This window comes from Suricata suricatta, chromosome 10 (genome assembly GCF_006229205.1).
Source record: "Suricata suricatta isolate VVHF042 chromosome 10, meerkat_22Aug2017_6uvM2_HiC, whole genome shotgun sequence".
In the NCBI taxonomy this organism is placed as follows: Eukaryota; Metazoa; Chordata; class Mammalia; order Carnivora; family Herpestidae; genus Suricata; species Suricata suricatta.
The window spans coordinates 102244093-102265468 of record NC_043709.1 but is presented as its reverse complement, the minus strand read 5'-3'; the positions used below and the strand labels follow the sequence as shown (position 1 = coordinate 102265468).

Below are 21376 nucleotides of genomic sequence, written 5' to 3'. Positions count from 1 at the left end.
TTTGTTTTTGGTTTCTAGAAACTTGCCTAGGGTGTATCTCAGTGAGATTTTCTTTGTATTTATCCTGCTTGAGGTTTGCTGATCTTAAATCTATAAATTTATGCCTGTCACCTAATTTAGGATATTTTAAGCCATTTAAATTTTTGTTTGTTTTTGTTTTCCATTCTCTTTAATCTCTTTCTTTGGGACTTCCAATTATATTTGTGTTAACTGTTTTTATATTATTATAAAAACAGTTATTATATTTATATTATTCCATGAGACCCCATTATTTTCAGTCTGTCTTTTTCTCTCCTCAGATTGTATAATTTCTATTGTACTGTCTCTAAGTTGACTGGACTTTTTTTTAATAATCTTTTATTTTGCATTTTGTGAACAGGATTGATTATCAGGTGATTTACAAGATTCCTAGTTCAAGAAAAGTTCCTATTCTCTCTGTCTCTCAAAAATAAATAAAAGACATTAAAAAAAGAAAAGAAAAGTTCCTATTCTTTTGTAAGTGTAGTGAGTATGGTTTCTTTATTAGAAGGCTTTTTGGGGGAGCACGGTTATATGTCCTTTGACTTTTAAATATTCTATCTTACAGGATCTGCCATCTGCCTTTCACAGCACAGTTTCAAGGACACTTCTCATTCCTTTTCTCCCTTTTCTCCCCCAAAACACTCGCTTTCCGAGACTGCCACCTTGAGTTGTGTGTACCTTTTATTTCTGGGACCGCTCTGACCTACCAGAGGTCTTGTTAATTTCTTCGTATTAAGTGGGTTTTCTTTTCCTGGGAGCAATTTTAGTTCCATCTATGCTCTCCGTCCTCTTCCTTCCATGCACTTCTCTTCCCAACTGTGCCCCACCTTATTCTCCTTGAAGAATTATGAGGAGTATTTGAGACATATCTTCACCCGAAATTGCTGGCATTTTGAAGCTTGTAGTATCTTCAGTCTTCTTCTTTTCCTCCTCCTCCTCTTCCTTTTCCTTCTTTTTTGCAGCATACTTTTATTTGACATTTTCTGGACAACTGCATATGGATACAATTTGGAATGTTCCTAACTCCTTTGGTCTAGAGAGCTTTGTTGAGCCTTGTGTCAGTGTGCATATCTGGAGTTCCCATCTCCTTCATGGCAAATTTCCAGATGGCTTTGAGTGCCTGAGGGTCACCCTTCTTGAAACTCAGCCCATGGATGCTCTTGTGAATGTTGATGGTGTATTCTCTGGTAACTACTTCCTTGATGGCAGAACGATGGCAGAATGGCACTTCTTCTCAATGCCCTTCTTTGCAGGAGCCATCCTGCTAGGACCTTGGTTTGAAAAGGAAGCTTCAGTCTCCTAATTACATTAGAAGATATGGGATATTTATGGTTTTATTTATTCCACTTTTTTGATCTGCATTAGATGTATTGGGATATTTGGATTTATGTAGCCGTCATAACCTTGTCTATGCAGGAAGTCTTTCCTAACATTTTGTTTTGAAACATGTGAAGCCGTCAGAAGAGTTACGGAGGCCTGCATATCCTTCATCTGAATTCATAAATTTGTTACTTTGCTTTATCTTCCTCTCATTCTCTTTGCACATGTACACACACATTTTATTAGTTGAATAACATGGGAGTAAGTTGCGGAAAACATGACAGTTTACTCCACTACTTAATCATATGTCCTCTAGTGGCCAGATCATTCTCTTACAATGATCAACACTATACAATACTATCAACTCAACAATGATACAATACTATCGAATAGGATGCAGTCCATCATCAGAATCTCCCTTTTCCCAATACTGTGTTTGAGTCCAAGCCTTGTAGATTTCAACTTGTCTGATTATTTCCTCTTGGTTAGAGTCATGATTAAACTGGTAGAAATACTTCCTAAGTGATGTGACCTTTTCAGTGTATCCATCAGGAAGCTTATGATGTGAGTATTACTGATGACTTGTTTGATTCCCCGATTAAGGAAGCATCTGCCAGTTTTTTCCATTGTAAAGGTAGCTTTTGCTCTCCCTGCATTTTCCTTCAAACGTAGGTAGCTTACCTGAGAGCAGAGCCCAGGCGGCACTGGCAGAGCAGAGGGAGGTGAGATGGGAAGGAAAAGGCAGTCCACAGAGCGTGCGTGGTCAAGCCAGTCACCACCAGGGCACCCGGCCTGATTTCATTGCGGAAGCCGAGCCATTGTAGGACTCCCAGCTCAGTATTCTCTCACAAAGCGGGGTAAGAAATCTAGAGTCCTTAAACACCGGCTCCAGTCAGTTACCCTTGGAGAGCTGTTCCCCCCATCCGGGGCAGCAGTTTCCTGGCATTTCCAGCTTAGCACAAACAGGTACAAAATGGGTCCTGGATGCCACAGATGGCCTTTAGGTAAAGAGATAACAAATGTTGGCATTTTGGAGGTAGGGCAGGTGCACTATTGTGGTACGAGCTGAAGGGATACTTAGCAGAGGACCCATGCTATCTCTGTATCTGGGTACCCTAGAACTTAGAGCGTGAGACAAAACCTTATAGGCTATTGGTTTTTAGGAAGCAGAAGCAGGGAAAGGGGGATTGAGGAGAGAAGATTAAGTCAGTTCAAGAGTACATTTCCAAGCTGGCCACCGCTTGGTAATGAGGTACAAATGACTGCTTGATTTCCTAAAGCTGTCTCTCAGGAGGCTGTCTGAAGTACTGTATCCCAGGACAATCCACTTGAAGGAAGAAGAATTTACCCCTCACCTTCTGAATCTCATTGGTGAAAGATTTGCTCCTGGTACGTTAACTCCCTCAAACTTCCAGGTTGTGCATGTATGGGCTTCAGGTGGACCCCACAGGTTCTCACACCTCAAAGGCAACAGGGAGGCCAGGGGCGGGGGGAGAGGCATCCAGCATGAGCAGGAAGTAAGGGACCAGTGGTTGTACCTGTGTGCATTCAGTTAGAAGTTATGCACATTTGGTACACCTAATGGCAGCCAGGGTGGAAAAACTGATCAAGGGCCTCAGAGACAGGCAATGCCGGGAAGATTTGAGGCGCAGGATAAGATATACTTGACAGATTTGGATTCTACTTGTGTTTAACAAATATGCACAGACACATACCCACATTAAACATACATACATACTTGGGGCTGCTGCATGGCTCAGTTTGTCAAGTGTCCTACTCTTGGTTTTGGCTTGGGTTATGATCTCACAGTTTTTGAGTTTGAGCCCCTCATCGGGCTCTGCACTGTCAGCATAGAGCCTGCTTGGGATTCTTTTTCTTTTCCTCCCCTTTTCATGCTCTCTCTTTCTCAAAATAAATAGACTTAAGGAGCACCTGGGTGGGTGGCTCAGTCAGTTAAACGTCCGACTTCAGCTCGGGTTGTGATCTTGGGTTGGTGGGTTCGGGCCCTGCATCGGGTTCTGTGCTGACAGCTCAGAGCCTGGAACCTGCTTCAGATTGTGTCTCCCTCTGTCTCTGTCCCTCCCCTGCTTGTGCTCTGTCTCTCAAAAATAAATAAACATTAAAAAAAATTTAAACATACATACAAACTCAATCACATATAAAAAAAGTTATCTGTTCTGATGGGAATCCAGCCAAATTTTACTTCCATTTTTTGATAGATGTTTCTACAATAAGGATTCCACGTTTTACTTTATGGGCAGGGACAAAGTTGTCCTTTTCTATTATTAGAGGTTGAATTCTCTAAGATATTGTTTAAAAAAATAGCAAGTTGCTTCTTAAGTGTGAGAAGTGTAACTCTTGCCTTATAAAGTTAGTTTGTAAAGATTTAAAAACTAAGCTTTCTCTGTGTATCTTACATTATGTACTTCATTCATTCATTCATTCATTCATCTAACTAGTCACTGATTTGGTCACTCACCAGACACTCCCTTCTAGGCCCTACATGAGCAAGCTTCCATGTTAGTCACTGGGGTGCCAAGAAGAATCAAGAAGAACTTCCTGCCTTCTAGGGGTTTATATTGGAGTCAGAGAAAATGGATGTGGGAGAGACAGTACTCCCCAAATATTCAAATGCCTTCTTACATTTCTTAGCCTCCACTGTAATTAAGCTGGGGCCTTGTGACAAGAACTGTCCAGTGAACTGTGACCAGAAGTGATGCATATCACTTCTGGCCTAAGGTGGCTGTGCACCAGTGTGACTTTTCCAACTCTTTCTACTCCTGCAGTGAGGACCTTGGAGGTAACCTGTGCTAGGTGACACAGCTACAGGATGGCCAGGGCCGCCAGACTCTTAGATCTTGCATGAAGGAGATATAAACCTTTATTGTGTTAAGTTACTCTCCCTCCTTTTAGAAATATATTTATTTTGGGAGCGTGCACGAGTACACAGGGACAAGTGAGGCAAGGGCAGAGAGGGAGAAAGAGAATCCTAAGCAGGCTCCACATTGTCAGCACAGAGCCTGACTCAGGGCTGGATCCCAGAATCGTGAGTTCATGACCTGAGCTGAAATCAAGAGTTGGACACTTAACCCACTGAGCCACCTAGGCGCCCCTCCCTTTTTAAAAAATTTTATTGTGGCAAAATGTACATAACAGACTATCATTTTAACCATTAAAAATAATTTGTTAATGTTTATTTTTGACAGAGATAGTGTGCAAGTGGGGGAGGGGCAGAGACAGAGGGAGACACAGAATCCGAAGTAGCTCCAGACTCTGAGCTGTAAGCACAGAGTGCAACACAGAGCATAGAGCCGGATGTGGGGCTTGAACTCCTGTACCGTGAGGTCATGACCTGAGCCAAGGTTGGACACTTAACCAACTAAGCCACCCAAGTGCCCCTCATTTTAAGCATTTTTAAGTGCAATTATGTGGCATTAGGTACATTCCCAGTATATACCCCTTTGATTTTTTTAAGTTTTTTAATGTTTATTTGTTTTTGAAAGAGAGATCGAGCAGGGGAGGGACAGAGAGAGAGGGAGATACAGAATATGAAGCAGGCACCAGGCTCTGAGCTGTCAGCCCAGAGCCTGATGCTGGGCTTGAACTCATGAATTGTGAGATCATGACCTGGGCCGAAGTTGGAGGCTTAACCGACTGAGCCACCCAGGTGCCCCCCTACCCCTTTGTTTTTAACAAACAAGTGGACAAGTGTTCACTTGAGACTTTGTGAGCGTCCCCAACAACTCTTCAGTATCCAGTGATTTTTGCTGGATATAATTTTTATCACCTCATTATAATATAATTTATGAGGTTGATCTCACAAATATTCCCCTTTGCAGATGAGGAAATTGGAGCACAGAGAGTTCGAGTAATTGCCCAATTTAAATAACTTACTGAGTAGAGCTGGATATTGAACCACATCTGACTCTGATGTTCAAAGCATTATTTATCGCAGGGGTTGGCACACTATGGCCTGTGGACCAAATCTTCCACCTCTTTTTGTAATAAAATTTTATTGGGACACAACCATGACCATTTGTTTACATATAATCTATGGCAGCTTTCACACTAAAATGCCAGAGTTGTGCAGTCATGACAGACTACATAGCCTGCAAGTCTTAAAATATTTACTCTCTGGTACTTTACAGAAAATGTTTGCTGATCTCTGCTTTATATAGTAGGTATTTAATTTTTTAATTTTTGTTTTTATTAAAATAATACATGTACATATATGGAAAATGAAATAGTGCTAAAAGTTTTATTTAAAAAAATTTAAGTTTATTTATTTTGGGAGAGAGAACGAGAGCAATCAGGGTCAGAGACAGAGGGAGGGAGAGAGAATTCCAAGCAGACTGCACTGTCAGCACAGAGCCCCACACAGGGCTCTAACTCATGAACTGTGAGATCATGACTTGAGCCAGGAGCTGGTTGCTTAACTGACTGAGCCACCTAGATGCCCCTAACAGTTCTATTTTGATTTAAAAATTTTTTTAAATGTTTTTATTTATTTTTGAGAGACAGAGAGACTGGGAGCAGAGGAGGGTCAGAGAGAGAAGGAGGCACAGAATCCGAAGCAGGCTCCAGGCTCCGAGCTAGCTGTCAGCACAGAGCCTGATGTGGGGCTCCAACCCATGAGCCGTGAGATCATGACCTGAACCGAAGCCAGACGCTTACCTGACTGAGCCACCCAGGCGCCCTTCAGTTTTATTTTGAAAAAGGAGGTCCCTGTTCCACTGTTCTCTACCCCAGTTCCACCCTTGGAGACAGATCCATTTCATTCTTTTAACTTTTTTGTGCCATTTAAAATTACATTCTGAATAAGATCTTCATTTCATTATTTTCTTGCTGTAACAATTTTGAGTTTTGGTCTTTTTATTTTGTTATTCATTAAAAAAATTTTTTTTTTTTTTTGGTGCCGAAACCCAGTGTTTGTTTATTTTTGAGAGAAAGAGAGAGAGACAGAGTGTGAGCAGGGGGAGGGGCAGAGAGAGAGGGAGACACAGAATCTGAAACAGGCTCTAGGCTCTGAGTTGTCAGCACAGAGCGCAACATGGGGTTCGAACTCGCTAACCATGAGATCATGACCTTACCTGAAGTCAGATGCTCAACCAACAGAGCCACCCAAGAGGCCCTATTTTTTTAATTTTTTATTTTTTAGAGAAAGAGAGGACACAAGTGGAGGAGAGGGAGAGAGGCAGAGAGAATCCTAAGCAGGGTCCATGTGCAGCTTGGAGCCTGATGTGGGGCTCAGTCCCATGATCCTGGGACCATGACCCAAGCGAAAAGCAAGAGTTGGATGCTCAACCACTAAGCCACCAATGTGCCACTGATCTTTTTTTTTTTTTAAAGTAAACCCCACCCCCAAACTGAGACTTGAACTCAAGACCTTGAGATCGAGAATCAAGAGTTTTACCAGCTGAGCCAGCCAGGCACATCACCTGTTTTTTTTTTTTAAATGTTTTATTTATTTTTGATACAGAGAGAGACAGAGCATGAGAGGGGGAGGGGCAGAGAGAGAAGGAGACACAAAACTGGAAGCAGGCTCCAGGCTCTAAGCTAGCTGTCAGCACGGAGCCTGACGTGGGGCTCGAACCCACGAACGTGAGATCTGACCTGAGCCGAAGTCAGAGGCTTAACCGACTGAGCCACCCAGGCGCCCCAGCACATCACCTGTTTTAATAGATTGTGTGTGTGTTCCAATTTCTTCAAATCCTTGCTAACCTTGGTTATTCACTATCCTTTTTATTGTAACCATCCCAGTGTGTGTCAAGTATTGTTTTTTTAAGTTGTTTTTAATTATAGTTAACATACGGTGTCATATTGGTTTCAGGTATATGACATAGTGATTGTGTTATAGCAGCTTTAGACACTAATTATTGACTAATCTAGTTAGGTCACTCCTTTTTTAGCACTAGACTATAAATAATAATATCTAATTCTTAGCTGGAATGTAATGTTTATGATCATTTATTTAAATTTTTTGATGTTTATTTATTTTTTTAAGTTTATTTATTTATTTTTGAGAGGGACAGAGAGAGAGCATAAGCAGGGGAGGGGCAGAGGCAGAGGGGAACTGAGGACTCGAAGCAGGCTCTGTGGTGACAGCAGAGAGCCTGATGCACTTACAAGACCATGACCTGAGTCACCCAGGCACCCCAATGTTTATTTATTTTTGAGACAGAGACAGAGTGTGAGTGGGAGGGGCAGAGAGAGAGGAAGACAACAGAATCTGAAGCAGGCTCCAGGCTCCGAGCTGTCAGCACAGAGCTCAAGCTCACCAGTGGTGACATCATGACCTGAGCTGAAGTCTGACGCTTAACCAACTGAGCCACCCAGGCGCCCCGGTTTTATGACCATTTAAATATTTTTTTGCATTTTCATTCTGTATGTAGAAAATTGACATGCACCTTGCTGTAGCCAACATTTATTTAGTCTTCATGCAGCAGGATTCTAATGCAGTTTTCATGTAGCAGCTTGTTAATCTCTACAGAACCCTTAGGATATGATAGTATTATTATGGCCATTTTCTAGATGAGAAAACATGGTTTAGAGAGATTATGTGACTTTCCCCTTGGTCAAGCACCCAGTGGTGATAGAAGCAGAAGCTGACACTTAAGAACTTAAGCCCTTAATATTGTATTGTAATGCCAGGTGGAGAGTCTTACTACTCGATATCCCAGATTTGTAGTTTTACTGTCAGCCAATAACCTGGAGACTACAACCCAGAAGTTTGCTGAGGGACAGTCTTTTTTTTTTTTTTTTGCCAAGTACTGTTTATTTTGCACATGCCCACAGCAAGTTTGCACTGAATAACTTTACAATAGGAGGCCAGGGTTAGGCAGTGCCAAGAAGAGTGACGTGCAGAAAAGAACAGGAAGGCAAACATCAGGAGCAAATAATTTTTAATATATATATTTTTTTTACAAATACACCAAAGAATCATGCAATACTGCCAGCATTGCCACCAATCTGTACACCCCTTTGCAACTGGTCCTGTGATAGAAGAACCTTTCATTTCACCTTTAATTGTTTTCAGTGACCCCTGTGTTACCTTCAAAATAGAAAAACACACTATCTTTTCTTCAGGACTTACATTATCCAATTATCACTGCTGGATGTGCCTTCTTTCTGGGCTCAGGTTTGCCCTTCTTCACTGTGGCCATCACCATGTCACCCACGCCAGCAGCAGGACGTGTATTCAGTGCCTACTGCCCTTTACAGAGATGATACACAGACTTTTGGCTCCTGTGTGGTCAGTACAGTGGCTCACGGCTCCTACCGGAAGACCCAGAGAAATCCAGAACTTCACACTGGACTCAGCACATTTCTCACTTCTGCATCTGGACTATCGGAAAGGGACAGAAAGACTGAGGCGCAACTTTGAATCTGTTTGATTTGAGACAGGTGTGAGGTAGTTAGGTAGAGGGTCCTTCTGAGGGTCATTCTGTTTTCTAGTGGACTAAACATTTACCTGGTCTCAGTCTAATGCACTGGGTCTCAAACTCGAGTGTGCATCGGAATCCCCAGGTGAGCATGCACTGACTCCTGGGTCTCCCCTCTGGTTTCTGATCTGGTAGGTCTAGGGTAGGGCCTGAGGATTTGCACTTCTAAGTTCCCCAGCGATGCTGATGCTGTGAGGGACCTGACTGGTCTAACGCTGTACTTTTCCTGAATGTTAGGGTCATCTATGCACTTCTCTTGCTCTTTAATTTTCCTATTAGTCTTCTCCTACCAGCTAGCTTGTTAGTTCCTGGAAAGCAGTTCAGTTATTGTGGCTTATATTTCTAATTTGTAATTTTGGCTTTTTCTGTTATAAATATTGCAATTATAATACATTCTAATTGTAAAATTCATTAAAATTTTTTAAATGCTTATTTTTGAGAGAGAGAAGAGTGTACGTGCAAATGGGGGAGGGGAAGAGATGGGGGGGACAGAGATTTGAAGCAGGCTCTGCAGTGTCAGCACAGAGCCTGATGTGGGGCTCCAACTCATGAACCATGAGATCATGATCTGAACTGAAGGCAGACGTATAACCTACTGAGCCACCCAGATGCCCCTAAAAATCACCTTTATTAGCAGCACCATCACCCTAGCAATAAGACATTTTTTTTTTTAAGCAGGCTACAGTCCCATCATGGGGCTTGAAATCATGACTCTGAGATCAAGAGTTGTGTGCTCTGGCGAGTTGCAGCCAGCCAGGCAGGCGCCCCCACCCCAGCAAAAATTTTAACAGACAGATAGAAGTGGAGGCTACAGGAACTTCAGTGACATGTTGGATGATAGTTCTGAGGAACTTAGACCTTGATTGGGGCAGTGCTTATAAAAGTGCCAAGTAAATAAAGTGATTTATAGGCTACTGCATCTGGATGCTTTAATCTGAGTTTTAGTAGAAGCTCTTGCCTTTTACGTTTAGCATTCTTTGAGATCTTTTTTAATCTTTTGTTTCTGTAGAGGTCCCCCAGAATCAACATGTCCGGGACTGAGGAGGCGATTCTTGGAGGCCGCGGAAGCCATCCTGCTGGTGGTGACTCGGTGTTATGCTTTGGACAGGTAACTGTGTGTTCTCTCTCATGCCTGGCAAGAATGAGGGCAAGAGAAGAGGGATGAGAAAGTAACTTGTAGAGCACCGTCACATATGTGGACGCTATTTATTGTCAGTGGTCTTTCCTTTAGGAGCATTATTCAGGAGTCTGATGACATTCAGGGCATTTTGGAATTTTAGCACCGAACGACTAATGGTTCTGGAGATTAGATTTATGTTGTGTTTATTTTTTTGGATAGGCTCCATATTCATATGGCCTAACATTCAAAATAGAACGTAGACTATACATGAATGACAAGTCCCCCTACTTCCCCATCACTCCTGTTCCCTTTTTGGAGGCCTCCAGAGTTTCTGGTGTCATATTCTCTGTGGAGATGTGCTGTACACATAAAAGAGATTCTTGCTTTGTCCTCTCAAATTCTATCTTTGTCTTTACCAGAGGTCTGTTTATGAGCATTTATTTCATTTATATGGGGCACGTGGAGAACTGCCCAGGGGACAAAAATCAAAAGAAGTAGTAGTATATTATCTGTGTGTACAATGGAAAATGTTGAATTCGAGAAGAGGAAGGAAACATTGGAGAGGACGGTGGATTTCCCCAACCCCTTGCGGGCGTAAATGTCATATACAGACCCTGAGGCGGGACATTTCAGTTTGCCACTTCTGGCTTGAGAAAGTTTCGTAAGGATGCTAGTACCATCCAAGGCAATGACTCTCAATATGTAGTCCAGTGACTCCTGTGGGGGGACCTTTTCAGAGTCCATGGGGTCAAAATGATTTCCATAATAACACGGACATACCACTTGCGTTTTCCACTCATTCTCTCGTGAGCGAGTGAACAGTGGGGCTTTCCAGGGAATACACAGCATGTGATGACACTGTTTTGACAGCTGATGGAAGATGTGCCTTACGAGTTTCTCGGTTTTCATTCCTGATATTCATAGACACAGCCCACGTAAACAAAACATCTTAGGATCCTCAGTACTATTTGAAAGTGTAAAAGGGGGTGGAGACCAAAAAAGTTGGAGACTTGCTGCCGTAAGGAATGGAAGAAATGTGGATTTAACTTTTTCTTTCTGGATTGCAGTGTCAGTACACAGCAGAAGAGTATCAGGCCATCCAGAAAGCTCTGAGGCAGAGGCTGGGTCCGGAATACATCAGCAGCCGAATGGCTGGAGGAGGCCAGAGGGTAGGAGAGTTTATATGCTTGAGAAGTGGGTGCCGGGTAGCTGGCTACTCAGGTCATTTCGCCAGCACCCTCTCTGAGTCCTCATGGGTTCAGAAGGTCCGCCTGCTTGCTGTTCCTAGATGTTTCCGAGTGTCGTTGGGAGGGGATGGGTGCTAGCCTTCATTGTCTTCTGAGGTGACCCCAGTTTGTCTTGAGACTGCCATCTTGGGGTTTTTATGCCCTCTTTTAAAAATGTTTCTTTTGCCATCTGCTTCTAATTGTAACTTCTGTGTATAGTTTTGGTCTTCTATATTTCAACCTGAGACTTGTACATTTTTGGAAACTGAGTTTTGGAAACTGCTAGGTGAGTGCGGCATATCTTTCCCCTCTGAGTCTAGTCCTTCCCCTCAGACAAAACGTTAGTTCTAACTGGTTTCTTCTGGAAGATCTTTGAAGTAAGTTCACTGAGAATTTCCTTGGAACGTTTAAGGGCAGTTTTGCCAAAAAACCTGGTAAGGAATAAATTAGGTAAATTTTGATTCACATTTAAGAATGGCAAGGAATTTTAACAAGCCCTTTTTCTTCCCCCCTTTAATTTCTTTTTCCAGGTATGTTACATTGAGGGTCACAGGGTAATTAATCTGGCCAATGAGATGTTTGGTTACAATGGCTGGGCACACTCCATCACACAGCAGAATGTGGGTGAGTGTGTTTCCTGGCTGTGGTGACTTCTTTCCCTGACTTTGGCACTCGTTTCTGATGCGAGTACTTTGTGGGTGAGGCTATAGGAATGTGGTTGCCAGCAGAAGAATGTGGGGGAGGCGCTGGGATCAGAATCCTCTTCAACTGGTTCTCTTTCCCACTCCTAGATTTTGTTGACCTTAACAATGGCAAATTCTACGTGGGAGTCTGTGCGTTTGTGAGAGTTCAGTTGAAGGTGAGGGTGATGGAGAAGACCTGCTCCTCCGAGGCTTGAGTGGGTGGTGAGAGAGAAGGAGCAGGTAGAGAATTCTCTGGACTGTGGCACAGCCAGGCTGGAGAGCTAGGCGCTAGAGCTGTGGCTCAGCCCGTGTTCCTTAGGATGGTGGTGTCCGAACGCTCCTACCCATGTGCCCCTACGTGAATTGTGGAAAATTCTTGTTCTCTTGCACATTTTAAGTTTACACCTAAAACTTTTCACCGTGAGTATGAATATAGTTCTTCTGCTTTTCAAAAGTTTGTGCCACACAACTTTGTGTTTATGGAAGACCTATTCTGGTACCTGTTTTTGCTGAACTGAAATAAATCCAAAAGAGGATTTTCACTTTTCTGACCAAACGTGAATGCTGGCAGCAAGCGTGGCCCTGCCGAGCTCCTCAGCATCAAGCTCCCATAGCTTGGAACTGTGTCTGTGAGCAAATGTGCTTTGTGCTGATTTATTTTGTGCCTCCATTAGCAAGATATGTCCTGATGTATCAGAGAAGCCTAACAGAGGTCATTTTTATTTATTTATTTATTTATTTGATTGATGGTTGGTTTGTTTCAAGAGAGAGAGGCATGCACGTGTGTGAGTGGGGGAGGGGCAGAGAGAGAGGGAGAATCCTGAGCAGGATCCCCGCTGTTAGCACAGAGCCCAGTGCAGGGCTTGAACTCACAAAACTGTGAGATCATGACCTGGGCCGAAATCAAGGGTTGGATGCTTAACTGGCTGAGCCACCCAGGTGCCACAAATGAGGTTAGTTTTTGGATCCGAGAATGCTCAAAAATTTTTCCATATAAATTAATGGTACTTCTTTGCTTTGTGCTATTTTGGCTTATGAAAGTATTCATAAGAAGTTCTACTTTTGGGTAGTGGGGGAAAGCTATAGTTGCAAGGTTATATTTTTTGGCATATTGTAAAATTTGACATTTATTTATTTATTTTTAATGTTATTTATTTTTGAGAGAGAGAGACAGTATGGGTAGGAGAGGGGCAGAGAGAGAGAGAGGGAGATAGAGAGGGAGACACAGAATCTGAAGGAGGCCTCAGGCTCTGAGCTGTCAGTACAGAGCCTGATGTGGGGCTTGAACCCACGAACCATAAGATCATGACCTGAGTGAAAGTTGGACGCTTATCCAACTGAGCCACCCAGGCGCCCCTCATTTTTTTTTTTTTATGTTTATTTTTGAGAGAGAGAGAGTGTGCCCATGAGTTGGGGAGGGGCAGAGAGAGGGAGAGAGAAAATCCCAAGCAGGCTCTGTACTGTCAGTGCAGATCCTAGCATGGGGCTTGATTTCATGAACTGTGAGTGTGAGATCATTACTGGAGCCTAAATTGAGAGTCAGACACTTAACCAACTGAGCTACCCAGGCGCTCCCAAATTTGACATTCCAAAATAAATCTGTTGCATCTTTTTCTTCCTTTTTTTTATTCAAGTATAGTTAACATACAGGGCTATATTAGTCCCAGGTGTGCAATACAGTGATTTAGCAGTTCTGTACATTTCTCATGGCTCATCAGGATAATTGTACTCTTAATCTCCTTTATCTGTTCCTCCCATGTTTTCTTGTTACATCATTTTTAAATGTACCAATGGATTTTAAGTAACAGACAGATACTGTCATCCACTTAAAAAACACATGAGCAAGCTATTCTTTAATCATGAGAAATTTTACATTGTTTCTTCTTGAGCTCACATTTCTATTCTGTTTCATTCACCAGTGGCTTTATCCTAATATCTCAGTATATATAAAATGTTTGGAATGTATATGTTTGGAACCTTATTAATAACCTTAGCATATTCCTCTCTGTGTGTATGTATATATAAAAGTAATTTTGGGGGGTAAATTTTCAGTGACCTAAGAGCTTTAACTTATATAAAATTTGGGGCCCCTGGGTGGCTAAGTTGGTTGAGTGTCCGACTTTGGCTCAAGTCATGATCTTGTGGTTCATGGGTTCAAGCCCTGTGTCGGGCTCTGTGCTGACAGCTCAGAGCCTGACGCCTGTTTCAGATTCTGTGTCTCCCTTTCTCTACCCCTCTTCTGCTTGCGCTCTCTCTCTGCCTCTCAAGAATGAATAAAAATTAAGACAAAAAAGAAAAATAAATTATACAAAATTTCTTCTGGGTTGAGGTACTATTAGAGGTATTATTAACACGTAACTGATCAGTCAGTTGTGTCTGTGAGGGAGACTACATAATACATGTAGTTATTTATAAACTTAATAAAATAAATTTTTGTGGAAAATGCATTTCTTAATGAGATGGATGAGGAGGCTCTCTTTTCTTTTTGGGTAGTTTATATATCCATAGTTTATTTTTTTAATTAAATTTAATTTTTTTAATATAGTCATAGTTTAATATTACTTTTTCCTAGACATGCCATTCAGCATTATTAATTCTGTTCTAACTTATTTTTATAAATAGTACTGAAAAACCTTATTCACATAATAAATTGGGAGTGGAGAGAGTTTTGTTACAGTGTCACTCATTTCTTTGAATTAACTTTCTGAGTTACATCGAACATCACAGAGTGCAGGGCACCTGGGGGGCTCAGTTGGTTAAGCAACTGACTTCGGTTCAGGTCATGGTCTCACTGTTTCCAAGGTTGAACTCCATGTTGGGCTCAGTGCTGACAGCTCGGACCCTGGAGCCTGTTTTGGATTCTGTGTCTCCCTCTCTTTCTCTGTCCCTTCCCTGCTCACACACACACTTTCTCTCTCTCAAAAATAAACATTAAAAAAAAATCATAGAGTGCTATCGTTTAAAATTATATTTGGTTCTCTATCAGCTAATAACTCAATCAGGTCTACCTTAACTTTTGGTAAATGCCAGAAGTGGATACCACCTGACTTGTGAAAAGATTTGCTACCCAATCATTAGAGTCTGTTAAACACAATAGTTTACATTTTCCTTTTGTTTAGTGTCCCAGGAGTTTTTATTCCTTGGGGTCATGCATCTCAGTGAGATTGATGGTGGGTTAGCTATGTGCCTTTTTTAAGTAAAAGAGGAGGCGGGGATGGAGAATTGTCTTGCATACTTCCCAGCAGATCAGGTCAAGGACATAGTGCTGGAAATTAATTCTCTTACAGTTCTTGGTGCCCATCCATGTGCCCTTTAGCAAGGCACCTGGGATCTATGTGCCCAGTGTGCGAGCCGTTGAGGGCAAGAGTTGTGTGACCAGGGACACACGACTGCAGCTCTTCACGTTGGGCCCTTCCCCCCGCAGGATGGCTCCTATCATGAAGATGTGGGCTATGGGGTCAGTGAGGGCCTCAAGTCAAAAGCCTTGTCCCTGGAGAAGGCAAGGAAGGAGGCGGTGACAGATGGGCTGAAGCGGGCGCTGAGGTAAGCAAAGCCTAGAGGCTAATCTTCGTTTTCACTCTTGTTTCAGAGCAGTTTTGTTTTGTTTTAGTTAGTTTAGAACGTAATATGTTCCTGTGGTACAAAAATCAAAATAACCTGAGTCTCACTCTCCCCTGATCCTCTCGGCCCTGTTTCCTGTTCTCCTATGCATGTCCCCCGTGCTGCTTTATGCTTAGTCAGTGTCCCCTCTTGGGAACACGTGGTAGAATACGACATTCTCTGCTCTGTGCTTGATTTTGCACGCCCCCTGCCTCAGTCATGGATCAGAGACCTTTCCACATGAGTACAGAGACAGCTTCCCCATTAAGCAGTTTTTCATTGTGTATGTACAGCTTTGTTACATAGAACAGGGTATTTTGCCTTTCTTTTGGGTCATATGTGGCCTTTGAGAATTGAAGTGAATTGAATCACTGGGAAAACACACATATGAATGAACATCCACTACAGACTTGCAGTACATGGCCTGGGGGGCGAGGCCAGGCCTCCTGGGTAAAGAGCTCCCGTCAGGGAGGACTGTGCCCCAGTGTGCGCAGCCCACTAGTGCTGGGGACCTGGAAAAGTCCTCAGAGGAAGTCTCTGCTGTGGAGTTGGTGTTCCATGGCAGGGGGTAGCTGAGGAGTCTTTTCATAGTCCTTGCCCCTTGCTGAGGGCAGGGGTTGGTGACTTCTGCCCAGTGCTGTGTTCTGAGAACCTAAAACTAAAGCAGTGCCTGAACGTGGCGGGTGCTCAGTGAACATTTTTGGATGTGTATCAGGGTCCTTCTCTGCCACAGGTGAGAAGCGACTTAACACAGAGATTCTGCCTCTGTTCTCTGAATGTACATGTAATAATTCTCAACCTGTTTCACTCTTCTTTTCCCCTTACCCTTAGAAGTTTTGGGAATGCACTTGGAAATTGTATTCTTGACAAAGACTATCTGAGGTCACTAAATAAGCTTCCGCGCCAGGTATGTTAGAAACGGGTGAGTGAAATGCATTGCAATAAAGATATCGCTAATTCCCTTGTGTCATGAGTGAGTGTTTGGGGAAGGAGAGAGAAAAGGGGAGACTCAGCCTTTTATAAAATTTACCATTTAGCCATTTTTAAGTGTACAGTTCACTGATGAAACAGATCTCCAGAACTTTTTAATCTTGAGATAATGCAACTCTATACCCATAAAACAGCCCCCTTTATGCCCCCTTCTCATAGCCCCTGGTTACCACGTTCCACGTACTGGTCCTATGAATTTGACTACTTTAGATGCCTCCTGTAAGTGGAGTCCTACTGTTTTGTTTTTTTAGTGACTGACTTATTTCATTTAGCATAATGTCCTCAAGTTTCATCTATGTTGTGTCTGTATCAGAATTACCTTCCTTTTCATGGGGCACCTGGCTGGCTCAGTCAGTAGAACGTGTGACCCTTGATCGCAGATTGTGAGTTTGAACCCTGTGTTGGGTGTAAAGATTATTTAACAATAAAATTTTTCTTAAAAAAGGGGGAAGCACCTGGGGGCTCAGTTGGTTGAGCGTTTGACTCTGGATTTCGGCGTAGAACACATGGGGCTCTGTGCTGACAGTGCGGAGCCTGCTTGGGACTCTCTCTCTCTCTGCTCCTCTCCCATATGTTCTCTTTCTCAGAATAAACAAACGTTAAAAAAAATTGCCTTCCTTTTTAAGGCTGAATAATATTCCATTGTATGTATATACCACATTTTTTTTATTCCTTTTTCCATTAGTAGACCTTTGGGTGGCTTGTATGTCTTGTGAATTGTGCTGTTATGAATGTGGGTGTGCAAATACCTCTTCAAAGACCCTGCTTTCTGTTATTTTGGATGTATATCCAGAGGTGAGGTTGCTAGACCATATGGTAGTTTTTTAAAGAACTTCAACACTGTTTTTCTATAATGGCCGCGCCATTTTGTAGTTCAACCAATAGGCACAAGGGTCCCAATTTCTCTACAACCTCACGAACACTTGTTTTCTATTTTTTTTGATAGTAGCCATCCTAATGGGTTTGAGGTGATATCTTATTGTGCTTTTGATTTGCATTTCTCTGACGATGAGTGATGTTCATCTTTTCATATGCTTTTTGGCCATTTGTATATCATCTTTGGAGAAGTGTATGTTCCTTGCCCATGTTTTAGCTGGGCTATTTGATTTTTTGTTGTTGGGCTGTAGGAGTTCTGTGTATACTCTGAGTACTAACCCTGCCTCAGGGACATGACTACAAGGTTTAATTTCGCGGGTCGCCTGTACAATTTTTAAGCTTGACATTGTCCCACTTGTATGTTTTGCTTTTGTTGCTTGTGATCTTGGCGTCCTGTGCAAGAAATCACTGCCAAATCCAACGTCTTGAAGCTTTCCCTCTACATTTTCTTCTGTGAGTTTTATGGCTTGGGGTCTTATGTTTAGGCCTTTATCTTGAATTTCTTTTTGTTTATGATATAAGACAAAGGTCTAACTTCATTCTTTTGCATGTGGATGTCGTTTTCCCAACATCATTTGTTGAAGAGACTAACTTTTCCCCATTGAGTGGTCTAATATGGGCCATGTTTTTACCTTTACAGGAGAATTATTTTCACATAGTTTTGTGTTGGTGTCTAACATCCTTTTATTTCAATTTGAAGAACTCCCTTTAGCGTTTCTTGTGGAGCACGTTTTGTGGGAATGAACTCCATCTCCTTTTTTTTTGAGATAGAGCAAGAGAGCACATGCACATGTGAGTGGGGGAGGGCCAGAGGGAGAGGGAGAGAGAATCTTAAACAGGCTTCATGTCCAGTGTGGAGCCCGACACCGGGCTCCATGTCATGACTGTGAGATCACGACTGAGCTGAAATCAAGAGTTGGACACTTAACCAACTGAGCCCCCTTCTGCTTTTGTTTTTGTGAGGAAGTCTTCTTTTTTTAAATGTTTGTTTATTTTTGGGAGAGAGAGAGAGAGTGAGCAAGAGAGAGCACGAGTGGGGGAGGGGCAGAGAGAGGGGGACAGAGGACCTGAAGCAGGCTCTGCGCTGGCAGCAGTGAGCCCACTGCAGGGCTCAAACTCAAGAACTGTGAGGTCATGGCCTGAGCCGAAGTCAGATGCTCAACTGACTGAGCAACCAAGGTACCCCTCTGAGAAAATCTTAATTTCTGCATTTTCGAAGGATAGTTTTGGTGGATACAGTAATCATTATTTTAGTTTCAGGTGTACAATATAATGATTTGCTATTTGTGTATGTTATAAAGTGGTCACCATAATAAATCGTTAACATCTATCACCATATCTAGTTGCCCATTTTTTATGATAACTTTTAAGATTTATCCTTTTAGCAACTTTCAGATATATAATACAATATTATTAGCTATTGTCACTGTGCTGTACATTACATGCCCATGACGTATTTTATAACTGGAGGTTTGTACTTTGTGACTCCCTTTACCCATTTTGCCTATTATCTGCTGCCTCCTTGGCAACAACCCATCTGTTTTCTGTACCTATGAGCTCTTTTGTTTTTTCCTTACAGAGTCCACATATAAGTGAGAGACACTGTTTGTCTTTCTCTGTCTGACTTATTCCACTTAGCATAAGGCATCCATGTTGTGGCAAATAGCAAGATTTCCTTTAAGGCTGAGTAATATTCCGTTGCATGTGGATGGACACAGGTTATTTCCATTACTTTGGCTATTATAAGTAATGCTGCAGTGAACACGGGGTGCAGATATCTTTTTGAGTTAGTGTTTTTGTTTTCTTTGGTTACATATCCAGAAGTGGACTTGGTGAATCACATGATAGTTCTAGTTTTAGTTTTTTGAGGAACCTCCATGTTGTTTTCCACAGCGGCCGTACCAGTCTGCATGCCCACCAGCGGTGCACAAGCGTTCGCCTTTCTCCTCATCCTCGCCAACGCTTATTATTTTTTTGATAATAGCCACTCGGACAGGTTTGAGGTGCTTTTGATGTGCATTTTCCTGATGATGAGTGATGTTGAGGATCTTTCCATGTGTCTGTTGACCATCTGTGTGTCTATTAAGATCTTGTGCCCATTTTTTAATTGGATTATTTTTTTGCTATTGAGTTCTTTACATATTTTGGATATTAACTCCTTATCGGTTATATCATTTGCAAATATTTTCACCCACGCAGTAGGTTACTTTTTCATGTTGACAGTTTCTGTTGCTGTACAGAAGCATTTTAGTTTGATGTAGTCCCACCTGTTTATTTTTGCTTTTGTTGACTTAGCTTTGGTGTCACATTCGAAAAGTCATAATCAAAACCAGAGTTAAGGAGCTTATCACCTGTATTTTCTTCTAGGCGTTTTAGGGTTTCAGGTCTTACACTCACGTCTGTACTTTGAGTATATTTGTGTATTGTGTCAGCGGTCTGGTTTCATTCTTTGCATGTGCTGTCCATTTTTCCAACACCATTTATTGAAGAGACTGTTCTTTCTACACTGTACCTTCTTGGCATCTTTGTCATAAATTTACTGATCATATGAACATGGGTTTTTTTTCTGAGCCTTCCTTTCTTTTCCATTGATTTATGTGTCTTTATGCAAATACCATACTGTTTTGGTTACTATAGCTTTGTAATACAGTTTGAAATCATTTAGCACGATGCCTCCAACTTTGTTCTCAAGATTGCTTTGGCTATTTGAGGTCTTTTTTGGTTCCATAATGTTAGGATTGTTTGTTCTAATTCTGTGGAAAATGCCGTTGGAAATTTGACAGGGATTGCATTGAATGTATAGATTGTTTTGGGTCATTTGGGCATTTTAACAATACTGATTCTTCCAATCCTTAGTGGAATACTTTTCCATTTGTTCTTCAGTTTCCTTCATTAGTGCCTTATAGTTTTCAGTGTGCCTTACCTCCTTGGTTCATTTGTTACTAAGTATTTTATTCTTACTGATGCAGGTGTAAATGGGTTTGTTTTCTTCATTTCTCTTTCTGGTAGTTTGTAATTAGTGTGTTGTCTTTGACTTTTGGCAGTTTGATTATAATGTGTTTTGGTGTGAGCCTCTTTGGGTTTACTGTTTTGGGCTTCTTGAATTTATACATCTTCTCTTTCCTCAGATTTTGGAATTTTTGGGCCCCATTATTTCTGCAGATAATCTCTCTGCCCCTTTCTCTTTCTCTTCGTCTGAGACTCTTGTAATATATAGTGGGACAAGTATCCTCTAGGCCCCTTAAGCTTGGTCATATTTCTTCATTCTTCCTTCTGTTTGCTTCTCTGAGGAGATGATTTCAAATGACCTGTCTTCATGTTGGCTGATTGTGTCCTCTGTCAGATGAAGTTTGCTGTATGCCGCCTGTAGTGAATTTTTCAGCTGTTATTATATTTTTCAGCTCTGGAACTTGTTAACTACTATTTAATAGTTTTTCTTGATATTCTCATTTCATCCCATGCATCATTTTCCTGATTTTATTTAGCTGTCTGTGTTCTCTTTAAGCTGACTGAGCTTTTATATAGTTATTTTAAATTATTTGTCAAGCAGTTCATAGATTGCATTTTTTAAGGGTCTGTTTTTGGAGTTTTATTTTGTTACTTTGTTTGGGCCACATTTCTGTTTCTTTAAATGCCTTTGATCTTTTGTTGAGATGTGGCATTTAAGAAAACCACCACCTGTCCCAATCTTTATGTTCTGGTTTTGTGCAGGGGACGAACTTTACCAGTGAGCCCAGCTAGGTGTTCTAGGACCTCTCAACCCTTTTGTGATCTCCTTCTCCTCTCGGCATCTGACTGCGTAACTGTGGCTCCGACGTGTTCTGGTGCTCATCTCTGTTTTTAGTGGCTTTCAAACTCTGTTGCTGGTCCCATCATTGTGCTGGGTCAGGTGAGACAGAAAGCAGTGCCGTGGGCAGCTCCAGACAAGCCACAACGTTGGATGCACAATCTACTCCTTTGTTTCTATCCCAGGGGAAGAGCTCAGTGTGAGGTTTCCTCCTGGTTTTGCTGTTCTCTGCTGGGAAGGGGCACCAAGTGGTCACGCAAAATGCATTTTCCTACCCTTTCGCTGGAATCTTGTCTTGGTTTGATGCTGGC

The 21376-nt window shown here is 42.0% G+C and overlaps 1 protein-coding gene across 10 annotated transcripts in view; it reads left to right on the top strand.

The window, feature by feature from the left end:
- The window catches only part of RAD52 (RAD52 homolog, DNA repair protein), a 34054-nt gene that overhangs the window by 5361 nt on the left and 7317 nt on the right, over positions 1-21376 (top strand). For 6 of the 10 annotated variants that reach the window (XM_029954022.1, XM_029954020.1, XM_029954019.1 and 3 more), the window contains exons 2-7: positions 9793-9891; positions 10971-11072; positions 11660-11753; positions 11921-11988; positions 15237-15355; positions 16244-16319. In XM_029954022.1, the coding sequence (XP_029809882.1) occupies positions 9811-9891; positions 10971-11072; positions 11660-11753; positions 11921-11988; positions 15237-15355; positions 16244-16319 (540 nt within the window). In that variant the 5' untranslated portion in view covers positions 9793-9810. Of the gene's footprint in view, positions 1-2013; positions 2199-2621; positions 2731-8640; positions 8869-9792; positions 9892-10970; positions 11073-11659; positions 11754-11920; positions 11989-15236; positions 15356-16243; positions 16320-21376 lie in introns of those variants that run through there. The other 4 variants (XM_029954021.1, XM_029954017.1, XM_029954015.1 and 1 more) reach the window with 4 other exon arrangements.